Source organism: Desmodus rotundus, chromosome 10 (assembly GCF_022682495.2).
Source record: "Desmodus rotundus isolate HL8 chromosome 10, HLdesRot8A.1, whole genome shotgun sequence".
Classification (NCBI taxonomy): Eukaryota; Metazoa; Chordata; class Mammalia; order Chiroptera; family Phyllostomidae; genus Desmodus; species Desmodus rotundus.
Genome location: NC_071396.1, coordinates 48,584,424 through 48,601,169, shown reverse-complemented (window position 1 = coordinate 48,601,169; position 16,746 = coordinate 48,584,424). Strand labels below are relative to the sequence as shown.

At 49.0% G+C, this 16,746-nt stretch overlaps 1 protein-coding gene across 3 annotated transcripts in view; it reads left to right on the top strand.

Moving 5' to 3' along the window:
* Positions 1-15,783, top strand: part of SPOCK1 (SPARC (osteonectin), cwcv and kazal like domains proteoglycan 1) — a 466,288-nt gene extending 450,505 nt beyond the window's left edge. For all 3 annotated transcript variants that reach the window (XM_053913194.2, XM_053913195.2, XM_053913196.2), the window contains 4 exons: positions 1,252-1,473; positions 6,188-6,250; positions 13,157-13,294; positions 13,695-15,783. In XM_053913194.2, coding sequence (XP_053769169.1) covers positions 1,252-1,473; positions 6,188-6,250; positions 13,157-13,294; positions 13,695-13,882 — 611 coding nt within the window. In that variant the 3' untranslated portion in view covers positions 13,883-15,783. The remainder of the gene's footprint in view (positions 1-1,251; positions 1,474-6,187; positions 6,251-13,156; positions 13,295-13,694) is intronic.
* Positions 15,784-16,746: the final 963 nt, after the last annotated feature.

Here is a 16,746-nt window from a genome sequence, read left to right as displayed (position 1 = left end):
CCAGCTCGACATGTGTGGGGCCTTGAGCAAGTCACTTACGCCTTGAGCCCTTCCGTCTGTAAAGTGGGGAGGATATAGCAGCATTTCATAGTGCTGGTCCAAGGATTCCGTGAGACGGTTGAGTACGGAGTGCTGAGAAGAGTGTCTTAAGTAAGACAAAAGTGAGCCTTTATCCTCATTTTTCTGGGAAGTAAAACCAGTCCAGAAGCCTGGCCTGTGGACTGACCCGACTGTGAGCGGAAGCCGAGCTCTGCTTTGGGGCGGGCCTCCTCGGGGCGTTCCCAGTGCCACTGTTCCAGTGCCTGCGGTCTCTGTGGTGGCAGCGAGTAGTTCTCTAAGAAAGCGATGCCCTCCCCTCCCAGGGGCTAAGAAAGGAAAATTGTCTGAGTCCGTTTGGATCCTGTGTCCCGTACCTCCCAAGGAGACAGCAGAAAAGAAGCCCCTCGAGAGGTGCAAGTGCGCCCCCATCAGTGTCCGGGCCGCCCGGATTCACCGCGCTTCGGGGTGTGAGCCGGTCTTCTGGACGGTGCCACGCCCCGTGACTGCCACCTTTCACAAGGGGCTTTGTTTTCGTTCTTCGAGTCATATTTTTTCCTGTCAAAGCACAGTTTGCAGGACTATCCGTTGGTCCCCTTAGGGCCCGTGCCCTCCTTTCAGGCAGACCCCGTTCAAGCACGTCTAGGACGTGAGAACCCATACTTACGTGTTTTGCCATGTATCATGTGCTCCCGTGTATAATGTGCACCCGTGTTTTTGGCCCAAACGTTCAGGAAAAAAAACCTTTTGTTTTATATTTTTAATTCAATTATTTATTTATTTATTCTTAGAAACAAAACCTATTATCAGAGTCCAGAGTGTTATTTTGCATACGGATATCATTATTGCTTCCTAGAGTTACACTTTTCACGTATAAGCATAAATAAAAAATTAAAAACCGTGTTATAGATATGGAATTAGAACTACCCGTGTATAATTCACATCCTTATTTTTCCCTCAAAAATTTGGGCAAAAATAGTACATTGTACACGGCAAAATACAGTACGTTACAGATCAATTAGCACGGGGGCTGTATTCCCGTCAAACATATTTCCTTAAATGCTGACTTCTGTTTTTGTGCATTTTAAATTGTTTCATTTCAATCCCGCCCCCTAACACACATTTCAGCGCACACTTCAGGGGAATGGCCTCAGGAAGGAGGGGGCAGGGACAGCCGGGCGTGGTGGCTGCTGACCCGAGCCTTTCCCTGCGCAGGGTTTGACACCAGCATCCTGCCCATCTGCAAGGACTCCCTGGGCTGGATGTTCAACAAGCTGGACATGAACTACGACCTCCTGCTGGACCACTCTGAGATCAATGCCATCTACCTGGATAAGTACGAGCCCTGCATCAAGCCTCTCTTCAACTCCTGCGACTCCTTCAAGGACGGCAAGCTCTCCAACAACGAGTGGTGCTACTGCTTCCAGAAGCCTGCAGGTGAGGCGGGCGGGAGGGGCCGGACACCCACTGGGGAGGCAGACGGAGATCAGAAAGCATCCGTCCCGTTTACCGGCAAGCCCAAAGGCTCTTCTCCCTTATTTTCTTTCTGTTCCTAACATGGTATTTTGGGAGACCCAAGAGCACAATCAGGGAGTCCGTTATTTCCATCTTCCTTTTGGGGAACCCTCTTGACTATATTGCGCCTCAGCACTTTCATCCGGAGAGGGGTAGAGGAACCTCCACCGCGTAACCCCCACTGCCATGTGGGTCCTCCATGCTCCCCTTAGAGAAGGCCCCTTGTCAGCCCCAGGACAGTAGGGTTTGCACTGAGCGTCTTCAGCAGGACACTCGGGTTGGAAATAAACTCCAGCGAACTGAAGACAGAAAGGAGGCAGGATCTGAGGGACCTGCTGGAACACCGTCGGGGGAGAGCCTGCCCTTGCACAGCCTCTCGGGGATCCAGCAGGGGCTCTGAGGCTCCCTGAGGGGCATCGGGGCCTGGCTTTGTTTCTGTCTCAGCTTCCCGGGGGTGTGCCCACATGTGGCGGCCTGCAGCTCACAGGACCGGCAGAGACCAGCCCCCAGCCCCTGAAAAACCTGGTGCAGCCCAGGTCAGGTCAGCATGGCGGTTGGAGCCACCCCAGAAAGGAAGATGGGCGCTAACACCAAAGCGTTTACACGGAGGGTGTGTGTGCGGTGCCCAGACAGCACGTGCCCGCAGAAAGCGCAGGCAGAATGAGCGTCCCAGAAGGGCGCGTGCAGGTGTGTGCTACAGGATTGTAAGGTACATCCCTAAAAGCAGACTGGCCAGTCATGGGGCGTGGGCATTTTTACGTTTGAGCGATGTTTCCCATTTGCCCTCCAACGTTGTAACAGTTTTTACTCTCGTGAAAAATACGCAAGAATACCTCTTTCTCCATGGCCCTGCCAGACTCTGCGGTCACTTTCAAACTGAGGGACGAGAAATTGCATTTCCTTCTAGGCTTCCTTTCGGTTCTCGTATTACGACTTGGGTCGAACATCTTTGTGTCTGTCAGAGACACTCCTGCGTTTCCTTTTCCTTGAAATGTCTAGGCTTTTCTTTTTTTCTGTTAAGTTCTTTTGTGTGTGTGTGTTTTTTAATAGGAATTTTCTCTAAGGATATCAAGACCATTCCCGTCATATGTATTGCAAATTTTTTCCCTCAACTTTGGCTGCGTTTCTGCCAGGGAGAAATTTTTAGGTAGATGTCTCCATCTCTTACTTTATGCCTCTTAGAATCCATAAAGCTTACTTTATTAAGCTTAGAAAGGTATTTCCCACTTTAGGATGATAAAGCAGTTTTCTTGTGTGTTTTCTTCACCACCTTTTGGGGTTCTTTTTGTGAGCGTTTATTGAAATCTTGTACCGCTCTTGATTTTTCTGGTGTGCAGTCCGGCGGGGCCGCAGCCCCTGCCCCCACCCCGAGGCGGCTGTCCAGTCGCTCTCCCGACAGCTGTTGGAGGACCCGTCTTTCTGCCTCCAATGTCAAATGCGCCCCCTACTGTACATAAAACTGCTGTCTGTCTGTCTGTTCCTGGTACTCGTCCTGTTACTGAGCTATTCATACATCGGTTCTAAATCACTTAAATCATGGCTGTTTCACAGCACATTTTACTATCGAGTGGGGCCAACCTCCACCGCCTTCAATCTTTTCTCAGACTTTTCCTGGATATTCATGTATTGTTTAGCTTTTTGAGCTTCAGAATCAGTTTATTCCATTAAAAAATTCTTACTCTCTTCTTTTTTAGAGGCAGGCAAGCATTTACTCTAGAGAGAAGTAAGTGATAGCTGTGGAACAGTGAGCCATTTTATTCAAGAGCAGAACCTGTGCATTAACCAGCGGAATTCCCAGTTCCCACCAACACAGCACGTCCCCTTGTGCGTACTGTGGCTGCCGTTACAAACGAAATCAACTCTTTTCCCTTGTATTTGCTCACCGGCGGCTGTTTCTGTATTAATTTCGTTCTCAGCCACCTTGCTGAATTCTCGTTTTGTGTGAGCAGTCATTCTGGTTGGTTTCCCTGGGTTTTTCGGGTGTGCAGTCATACCCCCTGAAAGTGGCGGTGGTTTTCTGTCTTCCTCGTCAGTTTCTGCGCCTCCTTCCTTTCTTCTGCTCACATCTGCTAGCTCCTTCACACCGATTACGTAACAGCTGTGTTTTTTACTTCAGTAGAGGCTTGTAGTGGCTCAGCATTAAGCTTAATGACAGGTTTGGGCTTCAGTTCCTAAAAAATCATGCGCCTTTAGCCAGGGTTCAGGCTCAGCCTGAGTGACGTGAGGAGAGAGTGGGGCCACCGGCCACACGGGAGCACGCTGGGCGCTTCCCTGTCGGCAGCCGCTGGAGGAAGCCGGCCTGGGCCTGTGGCAGGCCGTGGCTTCCAGGAGCTCTGTGGCCGTTGTCCCGTTTTCTTAAGTAAGTTTATTTTTTGTTAGGTTCCCACTGCCTCTGTCCCTGACCCAGAACCAGTTCTGGGATTTTTCATTTAACTTCCACTTAACTTCCACATTTTATTATTATTTCCTGTTTATTAAGGTATACACTTGAGGCTAATTTTTTTTTCCCAGAGTATTTCCTTAGCTGTAGACCATAGGTTTTCATAGCTGGTATTTTCATTATAGCTACTTTGTGGATAATTCTTCTATTAAGGCTCTGAGTGCCCGTTTGGCCCAAGACCTTGTTAGCACTTTTCAGGTGGTAGGGTCATTTGTTGACTGGTTTTGCTGTTATTCTCTTCAGTTTTATCACTAAATTTGAGTCTGAGTTTTTTCCCACACATTCTCACGGGGAATCTATTCTTTGAATTAGTCCTTGAATATGTGAAAATACTTCTATTTTCTCTATACAAAAACGAAGATGCTAAGTATGAACGTCCTGGAGTGACAATTTCTTCTCTCGATAGCTTTCTGAAACGCGCTCCTCCCAGCACTGGGTGTAACTGCGGGAAGTGTGAACCCACACTAATTGGTTTCCCGTCTGCTGGCGATAGAACCGTTTTGCCTGGAAGCCAAAAGGGTTCTTTCCCTTTTAAGGGCACAGATTTCCTAGGACAGGTCTTAGTTTTTCTCAGTCTGCATCACTTTTTCCTGAGATGTTAGGCTCTAGAATGAAAACTTCTTTGTTCCATGTGATCAATCTGTTCTCAGAGCTTCACCTCAGTTTTGTAGCTCCTGCCACAGGCCTCATTTCTCTGACATTGTTACCCTGTGTATCTGTTCATAAAACTCAGTCCCTTCTTCGGTGGAATCCCTGACTCCTCAGAGGAGCCCTCGGGAGCTAGTTTCGCCTGCTTAGCAGCAAACCTTTTGTTTTTACAATCGTTCCACCTGGATTTTTGTGTTATTCGTCCCTCTGCAGTTCTTGCAGCGATGATCAGTGGGCCTCAGTCCGCTGTGTTTCTCCCTGTCTTGCACTAAGTAGAGATTTAAGTTTGAGGGCGCACCCTCACAATGGAAACTTATGTCATAGAAAACTCTCCGAAACCGTGTTTCTAAGAATGACTGATTTTCCTTCTCTTCAGGACCAGCCTTCTAAACGCCTACAGCTTCTCTGTATTCCTGCACAGTTACAAATTTGAGCATTTCCATCACAAAATAGGAATGATACTCGTACCCACCTTATATGGTTATTGTAAAGATAATTAAGATGTAAACTTCTAGAACATTGTCTGGTACATTCTAAGAATTCAATAGATTTGCCCTATTTCTCACAGTACATACTAATTTAATCACCACAGGTGGAATTTGTTTTCCCTTTCTTTGTTGTTTTCAATTGGTATCTCGGACCCAGCAGGGAGCAAACTGTGCTCCCCAGCCAGTTTATCTCAGGGCACAGCAGCAAGACCAGGCGGCTTGGGAAGCCCACGGGCACTACCGGCAGGTGTGAACAGGTGCTCGGGGCGTCCTCTGGCCGCAGGCTTGCAGTGTAAGCGCCCTGGCACTCACCACACCTGTGTCCCTGCCCGGACTCTCAGCCAAGAGCAGGGCCTCCCAGAGCCATGGGCTCCGCAGGGGCGAGTCGGGGGAAGTCTCAGGAACTTGTGTGGCCACCCTTCTCTCTGCGCAGAATGGATGTTCTCTGGGAAGGTAAAAGAGAGGGCACGCTCGGCTGTGAGCCTCCCGCCGGATGGGTCCTCTGCTGCAGAGGGTTTCATGCCCGAGGGCTCAGAGACGGGCCAGAGCGGGCAGCCACACCCGCCGTCTCTCTAGATGGCCTGTGTGGCTTCAGGACTGGCCTTGGAGGCCTGCGTTTTACTTCCCTGGGCGGCAAGCCATGCGCTCCACTGTACTCCTCCCCTCTCCTCCAGCAAGGTCCGGCACTGACTGTCACCTTCCCTCTGGTTAGCTGGTCTGGTCTGTGGATTCAGAACGCACGCCCACTCGTAAGCTTTGGTCCTCAGCCCACGGAAATCTTAGCGGCGTATGTACATCCTTATATAAAGTCTGTTAGCAAGTCACCTGCCACACAACTGGTATTTGCGGGAGCCGGTGGTGGGAAGAAAAATCCCTGTACAGTTCAAGTAGCCCCCGAATAGTATTTTATGTACCTTGTGGTTTAAGTTTTGTTTTTTAATGAGTAGCAGCATATGGAGCAATTCCACTCCCAGGTGTGTCGTTGTCTACATTTTGAGCCAATCATCAGAGATTATATCCTGCACCATCTGGAGAGGGACTTTCATAAATTATTTTGTAGGTCTCCCATGCCAGAACGAAATGAACAGGATTCAGAAACTGAGCAAGGGGAAGAGCCTGTTGGGTAAGTACAATTTCTTGCCACTTGTTTAAACAACTAATTAAACCATCATGTCTTGTAATACTGAGCACAGCAGTATTACAACTGGTTATTCAGTTAGGGACCCGTGCCTCATGAAGAAAGGTCTCACTGTACCCCGTACAGACGGGTCCCTTTAGGCAGCTGGCACCGTGCCCCAGGCAGCTGGACCCCATCCGAGGACCAGTTAGTTGGTTGAGAACTAGCAACAGGGGAGGCCCAGGGCTTGTGGGCAGGTCGGCCAGGGCTGGACTCTTCCTCCCTGACCTTGGGCGCCCGTGAATCTTCGCTTGTTCTTTCAAGTACAGCCATGGAGCGGGCAGTCACAGTGTTCCCTCCAACTCTAGAACTGTGAGCTCTGTAAGTTACAGAATTGCCTGTACTCCCCAGACCAAGTTGTCCATTCAAGGAGGAAGTGAGCCACGCTCCCGGCTAAGTCCATCAGAGAGGACGCGAGTGTGCTTCCCCAGATTGTTTTCCACGCATGATCCCCGGAGAACGTACAGCTATTTGCACACTGCACGCTTCTGCTCGCACTCTTGTCCCGGTGGTGAGGTAGAAGCAGGCAGCTGCGTGTGTTGGGCCTGGCACGCCAGTCTGGCCTCCCTTCCCTTTTAGCTCCACACCGTCCCCGAGCAGTTGGCAAACACCATTGTGTGCTGGGAAGAAAGGCGTCTGCCCTGCTAGCTGTAACCGTAGTTCAGAATTACTCTTATGGAACATTTAGGAACAGGTTCCCTAAGCAGCTTGCCATCTCACAGGTTTATTTACTTGATGGAAATGGGCAAGGTTTTTTTTTTAACAGGTTGTCAGATGTAGGCTGTCTGAACTCTGGCCATTTCTCCTCTTCTAATACCTGAAGCACAAGCTCCTCCTTCCTTCCACTTTGGAGATCACTTATTTCACTGGTGTGCCTGCCTCACACTCGGTGCGTCCGACAACACTGTTCAGCTCAGAGCTCCGACGTCATGAACTTGACCCGTCTGGGCCTAGGTTCTTCTCCCGTGAAAAACCACATCAAGGCATCCTTCTGAGCGGTGGGCAGAGTGGCTATAGACCCCTCTCCCGCAGGTCCTTCCGTGGGACTTGTGCTTACTGCTTGGGAGCTGTTTGGGGTTTGAGTGACGTGGCGAGGCCCACGGGGGTTAGAGAACCAGTACAATGCTGTATTTAAGAATGTTTCCTTTGGCTACGGACGTCTTCTTACGGCTTCACTGATTCCTAATGCATGAGACATAAGATGTGGTCTGAGATGAAATGTTCCATCTTCCACTTTCCCAGTGACCATGAAGCCCACCTCGTTTTAAAGCTTACTTTTCGTCACCTCTCCCCACATATGGGAATCACTCTGGCTGACACGTAAAAATACCATTTATCTGCTTACAAATTACTTCTCACATGATGATGATGAAATCTTCTAATACAATAAACTGTATTTAGGGGCATTTCAATTAAAAAAATTGAAACAACCAGCAACAACAGATTACACTCACTCACACGTAGTGCCCACTGGGGAGAGTGGGGACCCTGTGACATTACAGGTGGAGCGCAGCACCTGTCTCTTTCCGGCCCCAGGGCTCGGCCCTGCGGGTCCGTTTGTTTTCTGACTCCAGCTTCCTACTTGTTCCCAAGTCTCTCTGCTTTTTGGTTATTGAAAGCATCTACTCTTTCTCCCTCCTACTCCCTGAAGACTTGGGGTGCTGAGCCCCTAAATGAGTGTGCAGGCACAGCACCAGCAGGCTTGCCTATCACTTAGGAATGCCTTCCTGGGGACACCTTCCATGATGGCTGAGAGCCTGGCCACCCTGAATAGCCCGGTGAGCTGAGTGTTCAGTGCTGGCCCTAGAATCAGCTGGAAGCTGGAGTCAAATCCAGGTTCAAATAATAGACATTTCTCCCTCCCCAGCCACATTTCTTGTTTGGGTCTATACCATGAAGTAAGAAGTAAATTTAAAAAGACACTTACTCTACAAAAAATCAGAACTAAAATCAGGGAGTAGAACACCACAGCAGTAAGCAGACACCCGTCAGCACACGGTGGAGGTGGCCAATGTCACTTACTCGGGCGGATTCTCCCAGCGGTCACAGGCGCCATCACGGGGCAGACACCTGACGAAAAACTTGGCGCTAGCACAGACCAGCAATTACAGGAGAGTTGGATTCGCACCACCGATGTAAGAAAATCCTACCTGCAGAGTGCTGAGGGGAAGGCCTCCCTCTCAGCCTAGAGGCGGGCCTCCCAACGGCACGTCCAGTCCAGTGGGAGGGCGGAGAGCATCGGGGACCAGGAAGGGCACCGGCTCGCCACACTGAGGTCGCACCTCGGCAGTTTGCTCTACCGAAGATGAGCGAGCCCGGAAGGAATTAGTTGTGAAAAAGGACATGGAGCTAAATCTAAATAAATATGATCTATAAAAGTGTGTTAAATTTCTGATTTATTCAGAAAGAAAAGGACACAAAGGTTGACTTTAGATCTCATAAGTAAAAATATGCTTCTCTGTGGAAAATTTAAGGGTAACAAGAATGTAAGGACTAGAATATATAGTTTTAAACCTATAGAAGAAACATATGGAATAAAGGAGATATAATTATTTCAACAAAAGGCAGGAAAGGGGGAAAATTTAAAAAGTAGAAAACACAAAATAGAGTGGTAGAAATGAGAGCAAGCCTGTCTGCAATCCCAATAAATATGAATGGGTCTGACTCATTTAGAGACTACCAATTAGTATTTTTAAAGAGAGTTGTATATAAAACACAAGCTTAAAAGATACTAAAGACTCATTTTTATAACAATGCTAAACTGTGACAGCAGCAAATACGTCGTTTTGAATTCTAAACAGAGGCATCATTTTGCTGAAATGCTCCTTTTACCGCATGATGCCATCAATTGGTGCGTTCACAACTTTAAAACAAATTGTTATATTTATAATCATAGTCAGAGACTTAACTATACCTCTTTCCTTGAAACTTACCGTTCAAGTAGGCAAAAGTACATAGAGAAAGAGGAATTGATTGGCATGATTAGTTAACATGCACACCTGTGTATTCCTATACATCAGCACAGGATATATGAGTACCTAGTCTTTTCACACACATCAAATATTTGCCATGGATTTTGCCAAAAGGAAAACTCAACAAATCTCAAAAAAAAAAAAAAAAACCCCATCACAGATCAAATTCACTTGCCACAACATAATAAAAGTAGGAGTCAAAACTGAGATTGCCAAAACCCCACACCTGGGTGTTTTATAAACAGTCAAAGATGAAACGCAGGCAGTACAACCCACAAAACACTTAGAGCGAGTGGAAAAGCAAGGCACTGTTTACTGAAATCGGAGGGAAGCATCTGAAGTGAAATTTAAGAGGAACATTCATAGCTTCAAATGCATTTATTAAAAAAAACCTAACAATTTTCAGCTCAGGAAGCAAGAACACCATCTGAAGTGATCAAGACTGAAGCAGAAAACAGTGACTAGGCCACGCTTTGCCAGTGTGAAAGGTTCCAAAGCGGTCAGGGCTCTGAACGGGGGAGGACACTCTAAACTCGCGGCTCTCACCTCCAGGGTCACCTCCTGGGAGGGTTTATTACAGCACAGAGTGTTGGGCCCTATTCTCAAAGTTCCTGATTCAGCAGGTCTGGGTCAGACTGCAGAACGTGCTTCTCTACGCTGTTCCCAGGTGATGCTGCAGCCGCTCGCCTTGTGGGAGCGCTCTGAACCAGCTCATCCGTTATGAAAAACTGGTTGGAACGGACACTGGGAATGGCCATGCTTGAGTCACAAAGAGCCAGAAGACGTGGCTAGATTAAAAAACTAAGAAATTAATTTAAATCAAAACGCTACTCTCATTCCCTCAAATATGCACCAGGCCCAAAATATTTTTATGGATGAATACTTCATGGAAGAGAGCGTTCTCATTTTATACAAAATGTCTAGACTACAGAAAAAAAAGAAAAATACCCGAATCATTTTATAATATGAATCAGTAATCAAAATTCTCCCAAAGAAGAAAAGCCCAGGACCAGATAGCAGATGGCTTCACTGATGAATTTGACCAAACATTTAAAGCAGAATTAACATCAATCCTTCTCAAAGGCTTTCAAAACCTGAAAGAGGAGGGAACACTCTCAAATTCATTCTACAAGACTGACATCACCCTGCTTGCAAAGCCAGAAAAGACACTATAAGGAAAGTACAGACCAATATTCTTGATGAATGCAGATGCAAAATTTCCAAAGACGTATTAGCAAACCAGAGTCAGCAGCATTGAAAAGGATGATTCCCATGATCCAGTGGGGTTTATTCCCATGACCCAAGGATGGTCCAATATATGCAGACCATCCAATGTGATACATCACATTAACAAGGTGAAGGATAAACTCATGATCATCTCAAGAGATGCAGAAATTCAACAATCATTCATGATAAAAACTCAGAACGACTGAGTTATAGAAGGAACTCACCTCAACATAACAAAGGCCACCTGTGGCAAGACCGCAGCTAACATCACATGCAGCCACTCTCGCCACTCCCGTCTCAACTAGGGCTGGAATCCCAGCCAGAACAGTCAGGCTACATAAAGAAATGTTTAAGTAAATGAAACAAATCAGAATTGGAAAGAAGTAAAATTGTTTATATTGCAGATAACATGATTTTCTATTTAAAAAACCCCAAAAGACTCTACCAAAAGCCTATTAGATATAATCAACAAATTCAGTAAATTTTCGGGATACAAAATCAACATGCAAAAATCAGTAGCATTTCTGTACACTAATAACAAATTATCAAAAAAGGAATAAATGATCCCATTTACAATAGCATCAAAAACAAGACTAAATTTAACCAAAGAGATGAAAGAGCTCTACATTGAAAACCATGAAACGTGAATGAAAGACATCAAAGACACAAATAAAGCAGAAGTTATCTGTGTTCATGGATTAGAAGAATGAATAAAACTACCTGAAGTATTATCTTACATCTCTCTAAAGATCCCTAACAAGATTCCAATGGCATTTTTATACAGTATGAAAACAAGTGTAAAATTTGTATGGAACCACGAAGGACCCCAAATGGCCAAAGCAATCCTTAGAAGGAAGATCAAATCAGCAAGCATCACACTCCTGACTTCTGGCTATGTTATGAAGCTGCAGTAGTCAAAACCACATGGCATAAAATCAGACACAAAGGCCAGGGAAGCAGAAGGAGAATCAAGAGCCCCAAAATAAACCCTTGCAGGTACAGTTGACTAATACTTGATAAGGGACCCAAGAATACTCCATGGAGAAGAGACAGTCTGTCCAAGAAAGAGTGCTGGAAGAATTAGATATTTACACGTAAAGAAGAAGAATGACCCCTATCTTATGCGGCCCACAAAAATTAATTCAAAATGGACTAAAGTCTTAAGTGTAAGACCTGAAACCATGAAACTCCTTAAAAAAAAAAAAACCCACCCAGAAAAAAGGCTCCTTGACCTGGGTCTGGGCAATGACCTTTTGGCTGTGACATCTAAAGTACGAGCAACACAATCAGAAACAGAGGCGTGGGGCTATGTCAAACCGAAAGCCCCTGCACAGCCGCGGAAACCGTCGACAAGGTGCAAGGAACCTGCGGGGTGGGCACATCTGCCGGCCATGTATCTGATAAGGGGCTAATGCCCCAAATATATAAGGAACTCATACCTCTCAGTAGCAAAAATCATCATCATTATCCAATTAAAAATGGGCACAGGGCCTGAATCGATCCCTTAGCACAGAAAATACACAAATGGCTAGTAGGTCCGTTAGTGCTCAATGTCACTAATTAGGGAGATGCAAGTCAAAGCCGCCGGGATCACCTCAGGCCTGTCAGAATGGCTGTCACTAGAACGATGACAAATGCTGGGGGGCATAGGGAAAGGGGGTCCTTGCACCTGCCGGTGGGACTGTAAACCTGCGCAGCCACTGTAGAAAACCGGCGGCTCTTCCAGAAATCAATCTGCCACGTGACCCAGCAGTGCCACTTTCGGGGATTAGCTGCAGAAAACGAAAACACCGACTCAAAGGAGTGGGTGCGCCCTGTGTTCACCGCGGCTTTATTTACAGTCGCCCAGACATGGAAGCGGCCCCAGTGTCCACTGCCGGATGAGTGGATAAAGAGGTGTGTGTATGTGTGTGTCCATCCTGTGGAATATTATTTAGCCATAAACACAAAGAAAAGAAATCTGCCATTTGTGACGACATGGATGGACCCTGAGGGCGTTGTGCTCAGTGGTGTGAGTCAGAGAAAGACAAACACTGTCTGATCTTCCTTGTATGTGGAAGCTTAATAAAAAAAACACCTACGTTCACAGAAAGAGAGGGCAGATGTGTGGTCACCGCAGGCAGACAGGCAGGGGTGGGGCCTCGAAGAGCGCGAGTGTCCGGTGCGAGGGGCGCTATCAGGGTACCGCGTACCGCGGGACGACTGGCCCGCAATGCGGTAAGGTGTGGGTCTCCGCTGTTGGGAGAGGTTCCAAGCGCTCGCCTCACAAAGCAAACTCTCGTTCCTTTTTTCTGTCTGCCTGAGAGGACGGGCATTAACCAAACAGACCGCAGTCACTTCACAGTGTGGGCAATCCAAACCACTGTGCCGCGCACCTTCGGTGACATGCAGTGCTGTGTTCACTACGCCTCAGTAAAACTGGGAAGCCATAAAAAATGAAAGTTATTAATAAGAGTAGTGCGTATTTGTGATTAGAGACACCAAAAAGAACCCCGTTGATCCCTCAGTTGCCCCGGGGCCCCGCAGCCTGACCCGGTGGTAAGCAGGCACCCGGCCCCTCCCGCAGGCCCCACAGCAGGGACCGTGGCCGACCTGCGAGCCTCTGCGTCCTAGCGGCACGGCCCTGAGTTCTTCCCCGTTTCTGATCCCCCAGGAACGTTCACGCCACGCTGTAACGAGGAGGGCTACTACAAAGCCACACAGTGCCACGGCAGCACGGGGCAGTGCTGGTGCGTGGACAAGTACGGGAACGAGCTGGCGGGCTCCAGGAAACAGGGCGCTGTGAGCTGCGGTGAGTGAGGCCTTCCGTGTCCGCCCCAGGGGCCCTCCATACCCGTGGGCCCTCGCTGTGCTGGGTAGGACCTGAGCGGAAGGGTTCCGGGAGGTGGCTGTGGCACAGGGAGTGAGTTTGCAGTGGAGACAGTGACCTGAAATTGCGTGAGATGCTGCAGAGCCAGCTTCCGAGGGGCCGGGCCTCGTCTCGCCGCTGGCAGGAGTACAGGGTGAGAGGGAGAGGCCGGTGCAGGCCTAGCGAGGACCGCAGAGGGCGCACGCGCCTCTGGGGCTCTTATCAGAACGCAGCTTCGGTCTGGGCCACGCAGAGAAACCCCGCCCGGGCCAGCAGCTCAGCCCCACGCGAGGGTCGCGCGTGCGAGCAGAAACTAACCTCCAACTCCTTCTCCATATTTCAGAAGAAGAGCAGGAAACCTCCGGCGACTTTGGCAGCGGCGGCTCCGTGGTCCTGCTGGACGACCTGGAGGACGCACGGGAGCCGGGACCAGAGGACAGGCTGCGGAAGCTGCGGGTGCGCACCCGCGCGCTGACAGATGACGAGGACGAGGACGACGACAAGGAGGACGAGGTTGGCTACATATGGTAGTCCCCCCCCACAGGAAGAGGACACAGGTTGGCACAAAGTCGCAAGTCACTTCCCGTTCCTGCATTTGTATCTCAGACTCCACGGCGCCATTGTTGCTCTCATACCCGCCTGAGGCCTGGAAGACAGCCCTGCGCTCCCAGAGACTCCCGGGGCGGGCGGTCGGTCGTGTGGGAAGAGGGTGTGCGTTGTTTTCAGATGGGGGAACGGCTGGGGGCACTGGAGCCCCCTTCCCGCCCAGGAGACTTGTGCAAGGAGCATGTGGTTTGTGTGGGATCCTGACCGCGCAGGGAGCCCCGCCCCCTGACCGAAAGGCCCTCGTTTGACCCCCCACACCGGCGGTTGCCGCAGCATGGTCCCGGCCCCACGGTGTCTGAGTGCTTCCCTTGTGTCTCGTAGATGTCGTGGAAACACGCCGCACTGTACTTCACTCCCCCGCTGCCCCACCCCTGGTGTGTACTATGAACACTTAGTCATTCACAGCACTGTATCTGGCTTCCTACAAACAAGAGCCTTAATTCAGTCAAGAATCCTTTTGGGGAACTGATTTTATTGAAAAACTGGCGTGGGGGTGCTTCTCTCTACCTGCGTAGGGAAGAGACTGTGTGTGTAAGTCAGGGGCACGCGCCGCTCAGAACAGCTGTTTGGCCCCCATTAAAACCATGTGGAAACCAGTTAGACACGTGTGAGCCTGTCCAGACCTGGAGCACAGTTTCTGGAATAAAGGAAGTCCTTTCTGGCACTTGCAGGCAGCAGGTGGCAGAGGTTTCTTCTCACTAGGACCCCTCTGACCCGGAGGAACCTCTGTCCGCCCGCATCACTCTTCCTGCACAAGCCATGCGACGCCCCCGGGCGGGCAGCTTCAAAGCCACCGCTTTCATTTCTGCGCCGAGCCCCCCGGGGCTGCAGCGGCCCTGTCTGCTGCAGGCGCCTCCCGCCCCACCTACTCAAGGGCTTTTTCTAGGGTACTCTCACCCCCCGCTCGCTGAGAAGACAGTACCACGGTATCCAGTGGGAGAAGGAGAGCCAGGATTCCTCACTCAAGGTTTCAGTTTTGCCCCCTTTCTATTCACAGTCGTGAGGAGCAGCACAGACTCCCGGGGAGGCCTAGGGAGAGTTTCACGATTGCACACGGAAGACACGAATGACGGAAGTCTCTCAGCACTTGCTTTACTTCCCCTAAGTGAGATCGCTGCTACAGCCCGTCTCCAAATTCGGTAGGGTCGTCATGTCCCTAGTCTTTAGGGTTTCCCTCCCTGTCGGCTGCCCAGAGTCAAGGACAAGTACCAAAGAGCAGTCTTCGAAGTGGCCCTGTTTCGCTCAGTGCTGGCCCTTCAGCTCCTGCCCCACCCCCCACCCCGCTTGCACCTGCCTGGGTGCCCACCCAGCCAGGCTCTCGGGCCGCATTGGTTTTCTTCCTTCCCCACAAGCTCCAGCCCATCCACAAGACCACGTCAACTGAGGCAAAAAATGGACTCAGCCAAACCACGTGACAGTGGCAGCTGACCAGTCCTCCATCCCAAAGTGACCATTTCTCTGTACTTTTCCCACCCACCTCACACTAACATTTCCAACCCTGCACTGGCTGGACAGAGTGGCTTTCTCCCTGATGTTAGTCTCAGGTCGCACTTGAACATGCTGAAGCTGCGATCTCCTCGGCCCAGTAAGACACCAGTGCAGCCAGGAGCCTAGACACAGGGAGGCCGCAGGCCAGCTCTGTGCTGGGAAACCAACTCTCTCACCTCTTGCAATATCGCCTCCCCTAACTTGCACAAAACTCTGAGATCCTCATTTAGAAAACAGGTGCTTAACTGCAACTAAACCATGATAGAGCGTATAAAAGAATCAAGACGTGAAAAAATCTCGGTTGAGACCCTCAGAGAAAACCATTGTTACTCTCTCCTCCAAGGCTGGAAAAACGCACGAGAGAACAAATTAAAATCGACAAATTGATTTCACTTAGAGAAACTAATTATCTTATGACAAGTGTCAAATTACGATGACACTTAAAGATCCTTAGCACTAACTTAATGGTGGAGAAGGGCGCTCTGCAGTCAGTTCTCAGGAAGGTAATGAGACGAGCATTTTCAGAGATGTTCCGGGAAGACACTTGGATTCATTAAACTATTAAATAAGCCCTCCTACCCCCAGAAGCCCGCATCGGGGGAGCCATGCCCACGCCCCTTTTCACGCCTCACTGGGGCACAGCAGCGTTAGAGTTTTTTAAAGGTCTTTAATGCTTTTCACTTGTGAAAAGTACTAAAGATCAGATTTTTTTTTTCTTTTTTAGCTACTTTATGCTTAAGTAGAGTTTTTACTTTCTTTCTTTTGGCAGGAGTGCTTTAGCTAGTGAGAATATGTTCATAAAACCGTCACTTACGGATTCTCCTGCGATAACCCAGTCCCTTGTTTGAGACAGGAATGGAGTCCTCACCAACAAACTCATTTTCGGAAACTCCTTAGGGAATAGTTTTATTCTTACTCCATAAACGCTTCTCTTATTTAACACTGTTTCCTTAGCACCCAACTTGAACCCCAGTTTTCCTGCACCACGGTTAGCTGTCCGCCATGTTGACGTCTCTTAGTTTCCACAGATCTTCTAGGCATGGAAACACCTGGCCACCGAACTTGAGGTTTGTATCCGTTTCCCCAGGCCCAGCAACGAAGGACGACATGTCTGTTCAGGTCTGCCCTCCGCTTTCCCAGGATGCCATTGTTTTGTTTTCCACCTTGACCACACTGTACAGTAACATCCAAGAGCCCTTTCTACAGTGGGCGGTTCTGGTCTTTTTATACCTTTTTCTCAAAGTCACTGATGTTTGTCCCTGTTCAATGTGTAGCACTGTAATGAGAGCCACCAAACCCTG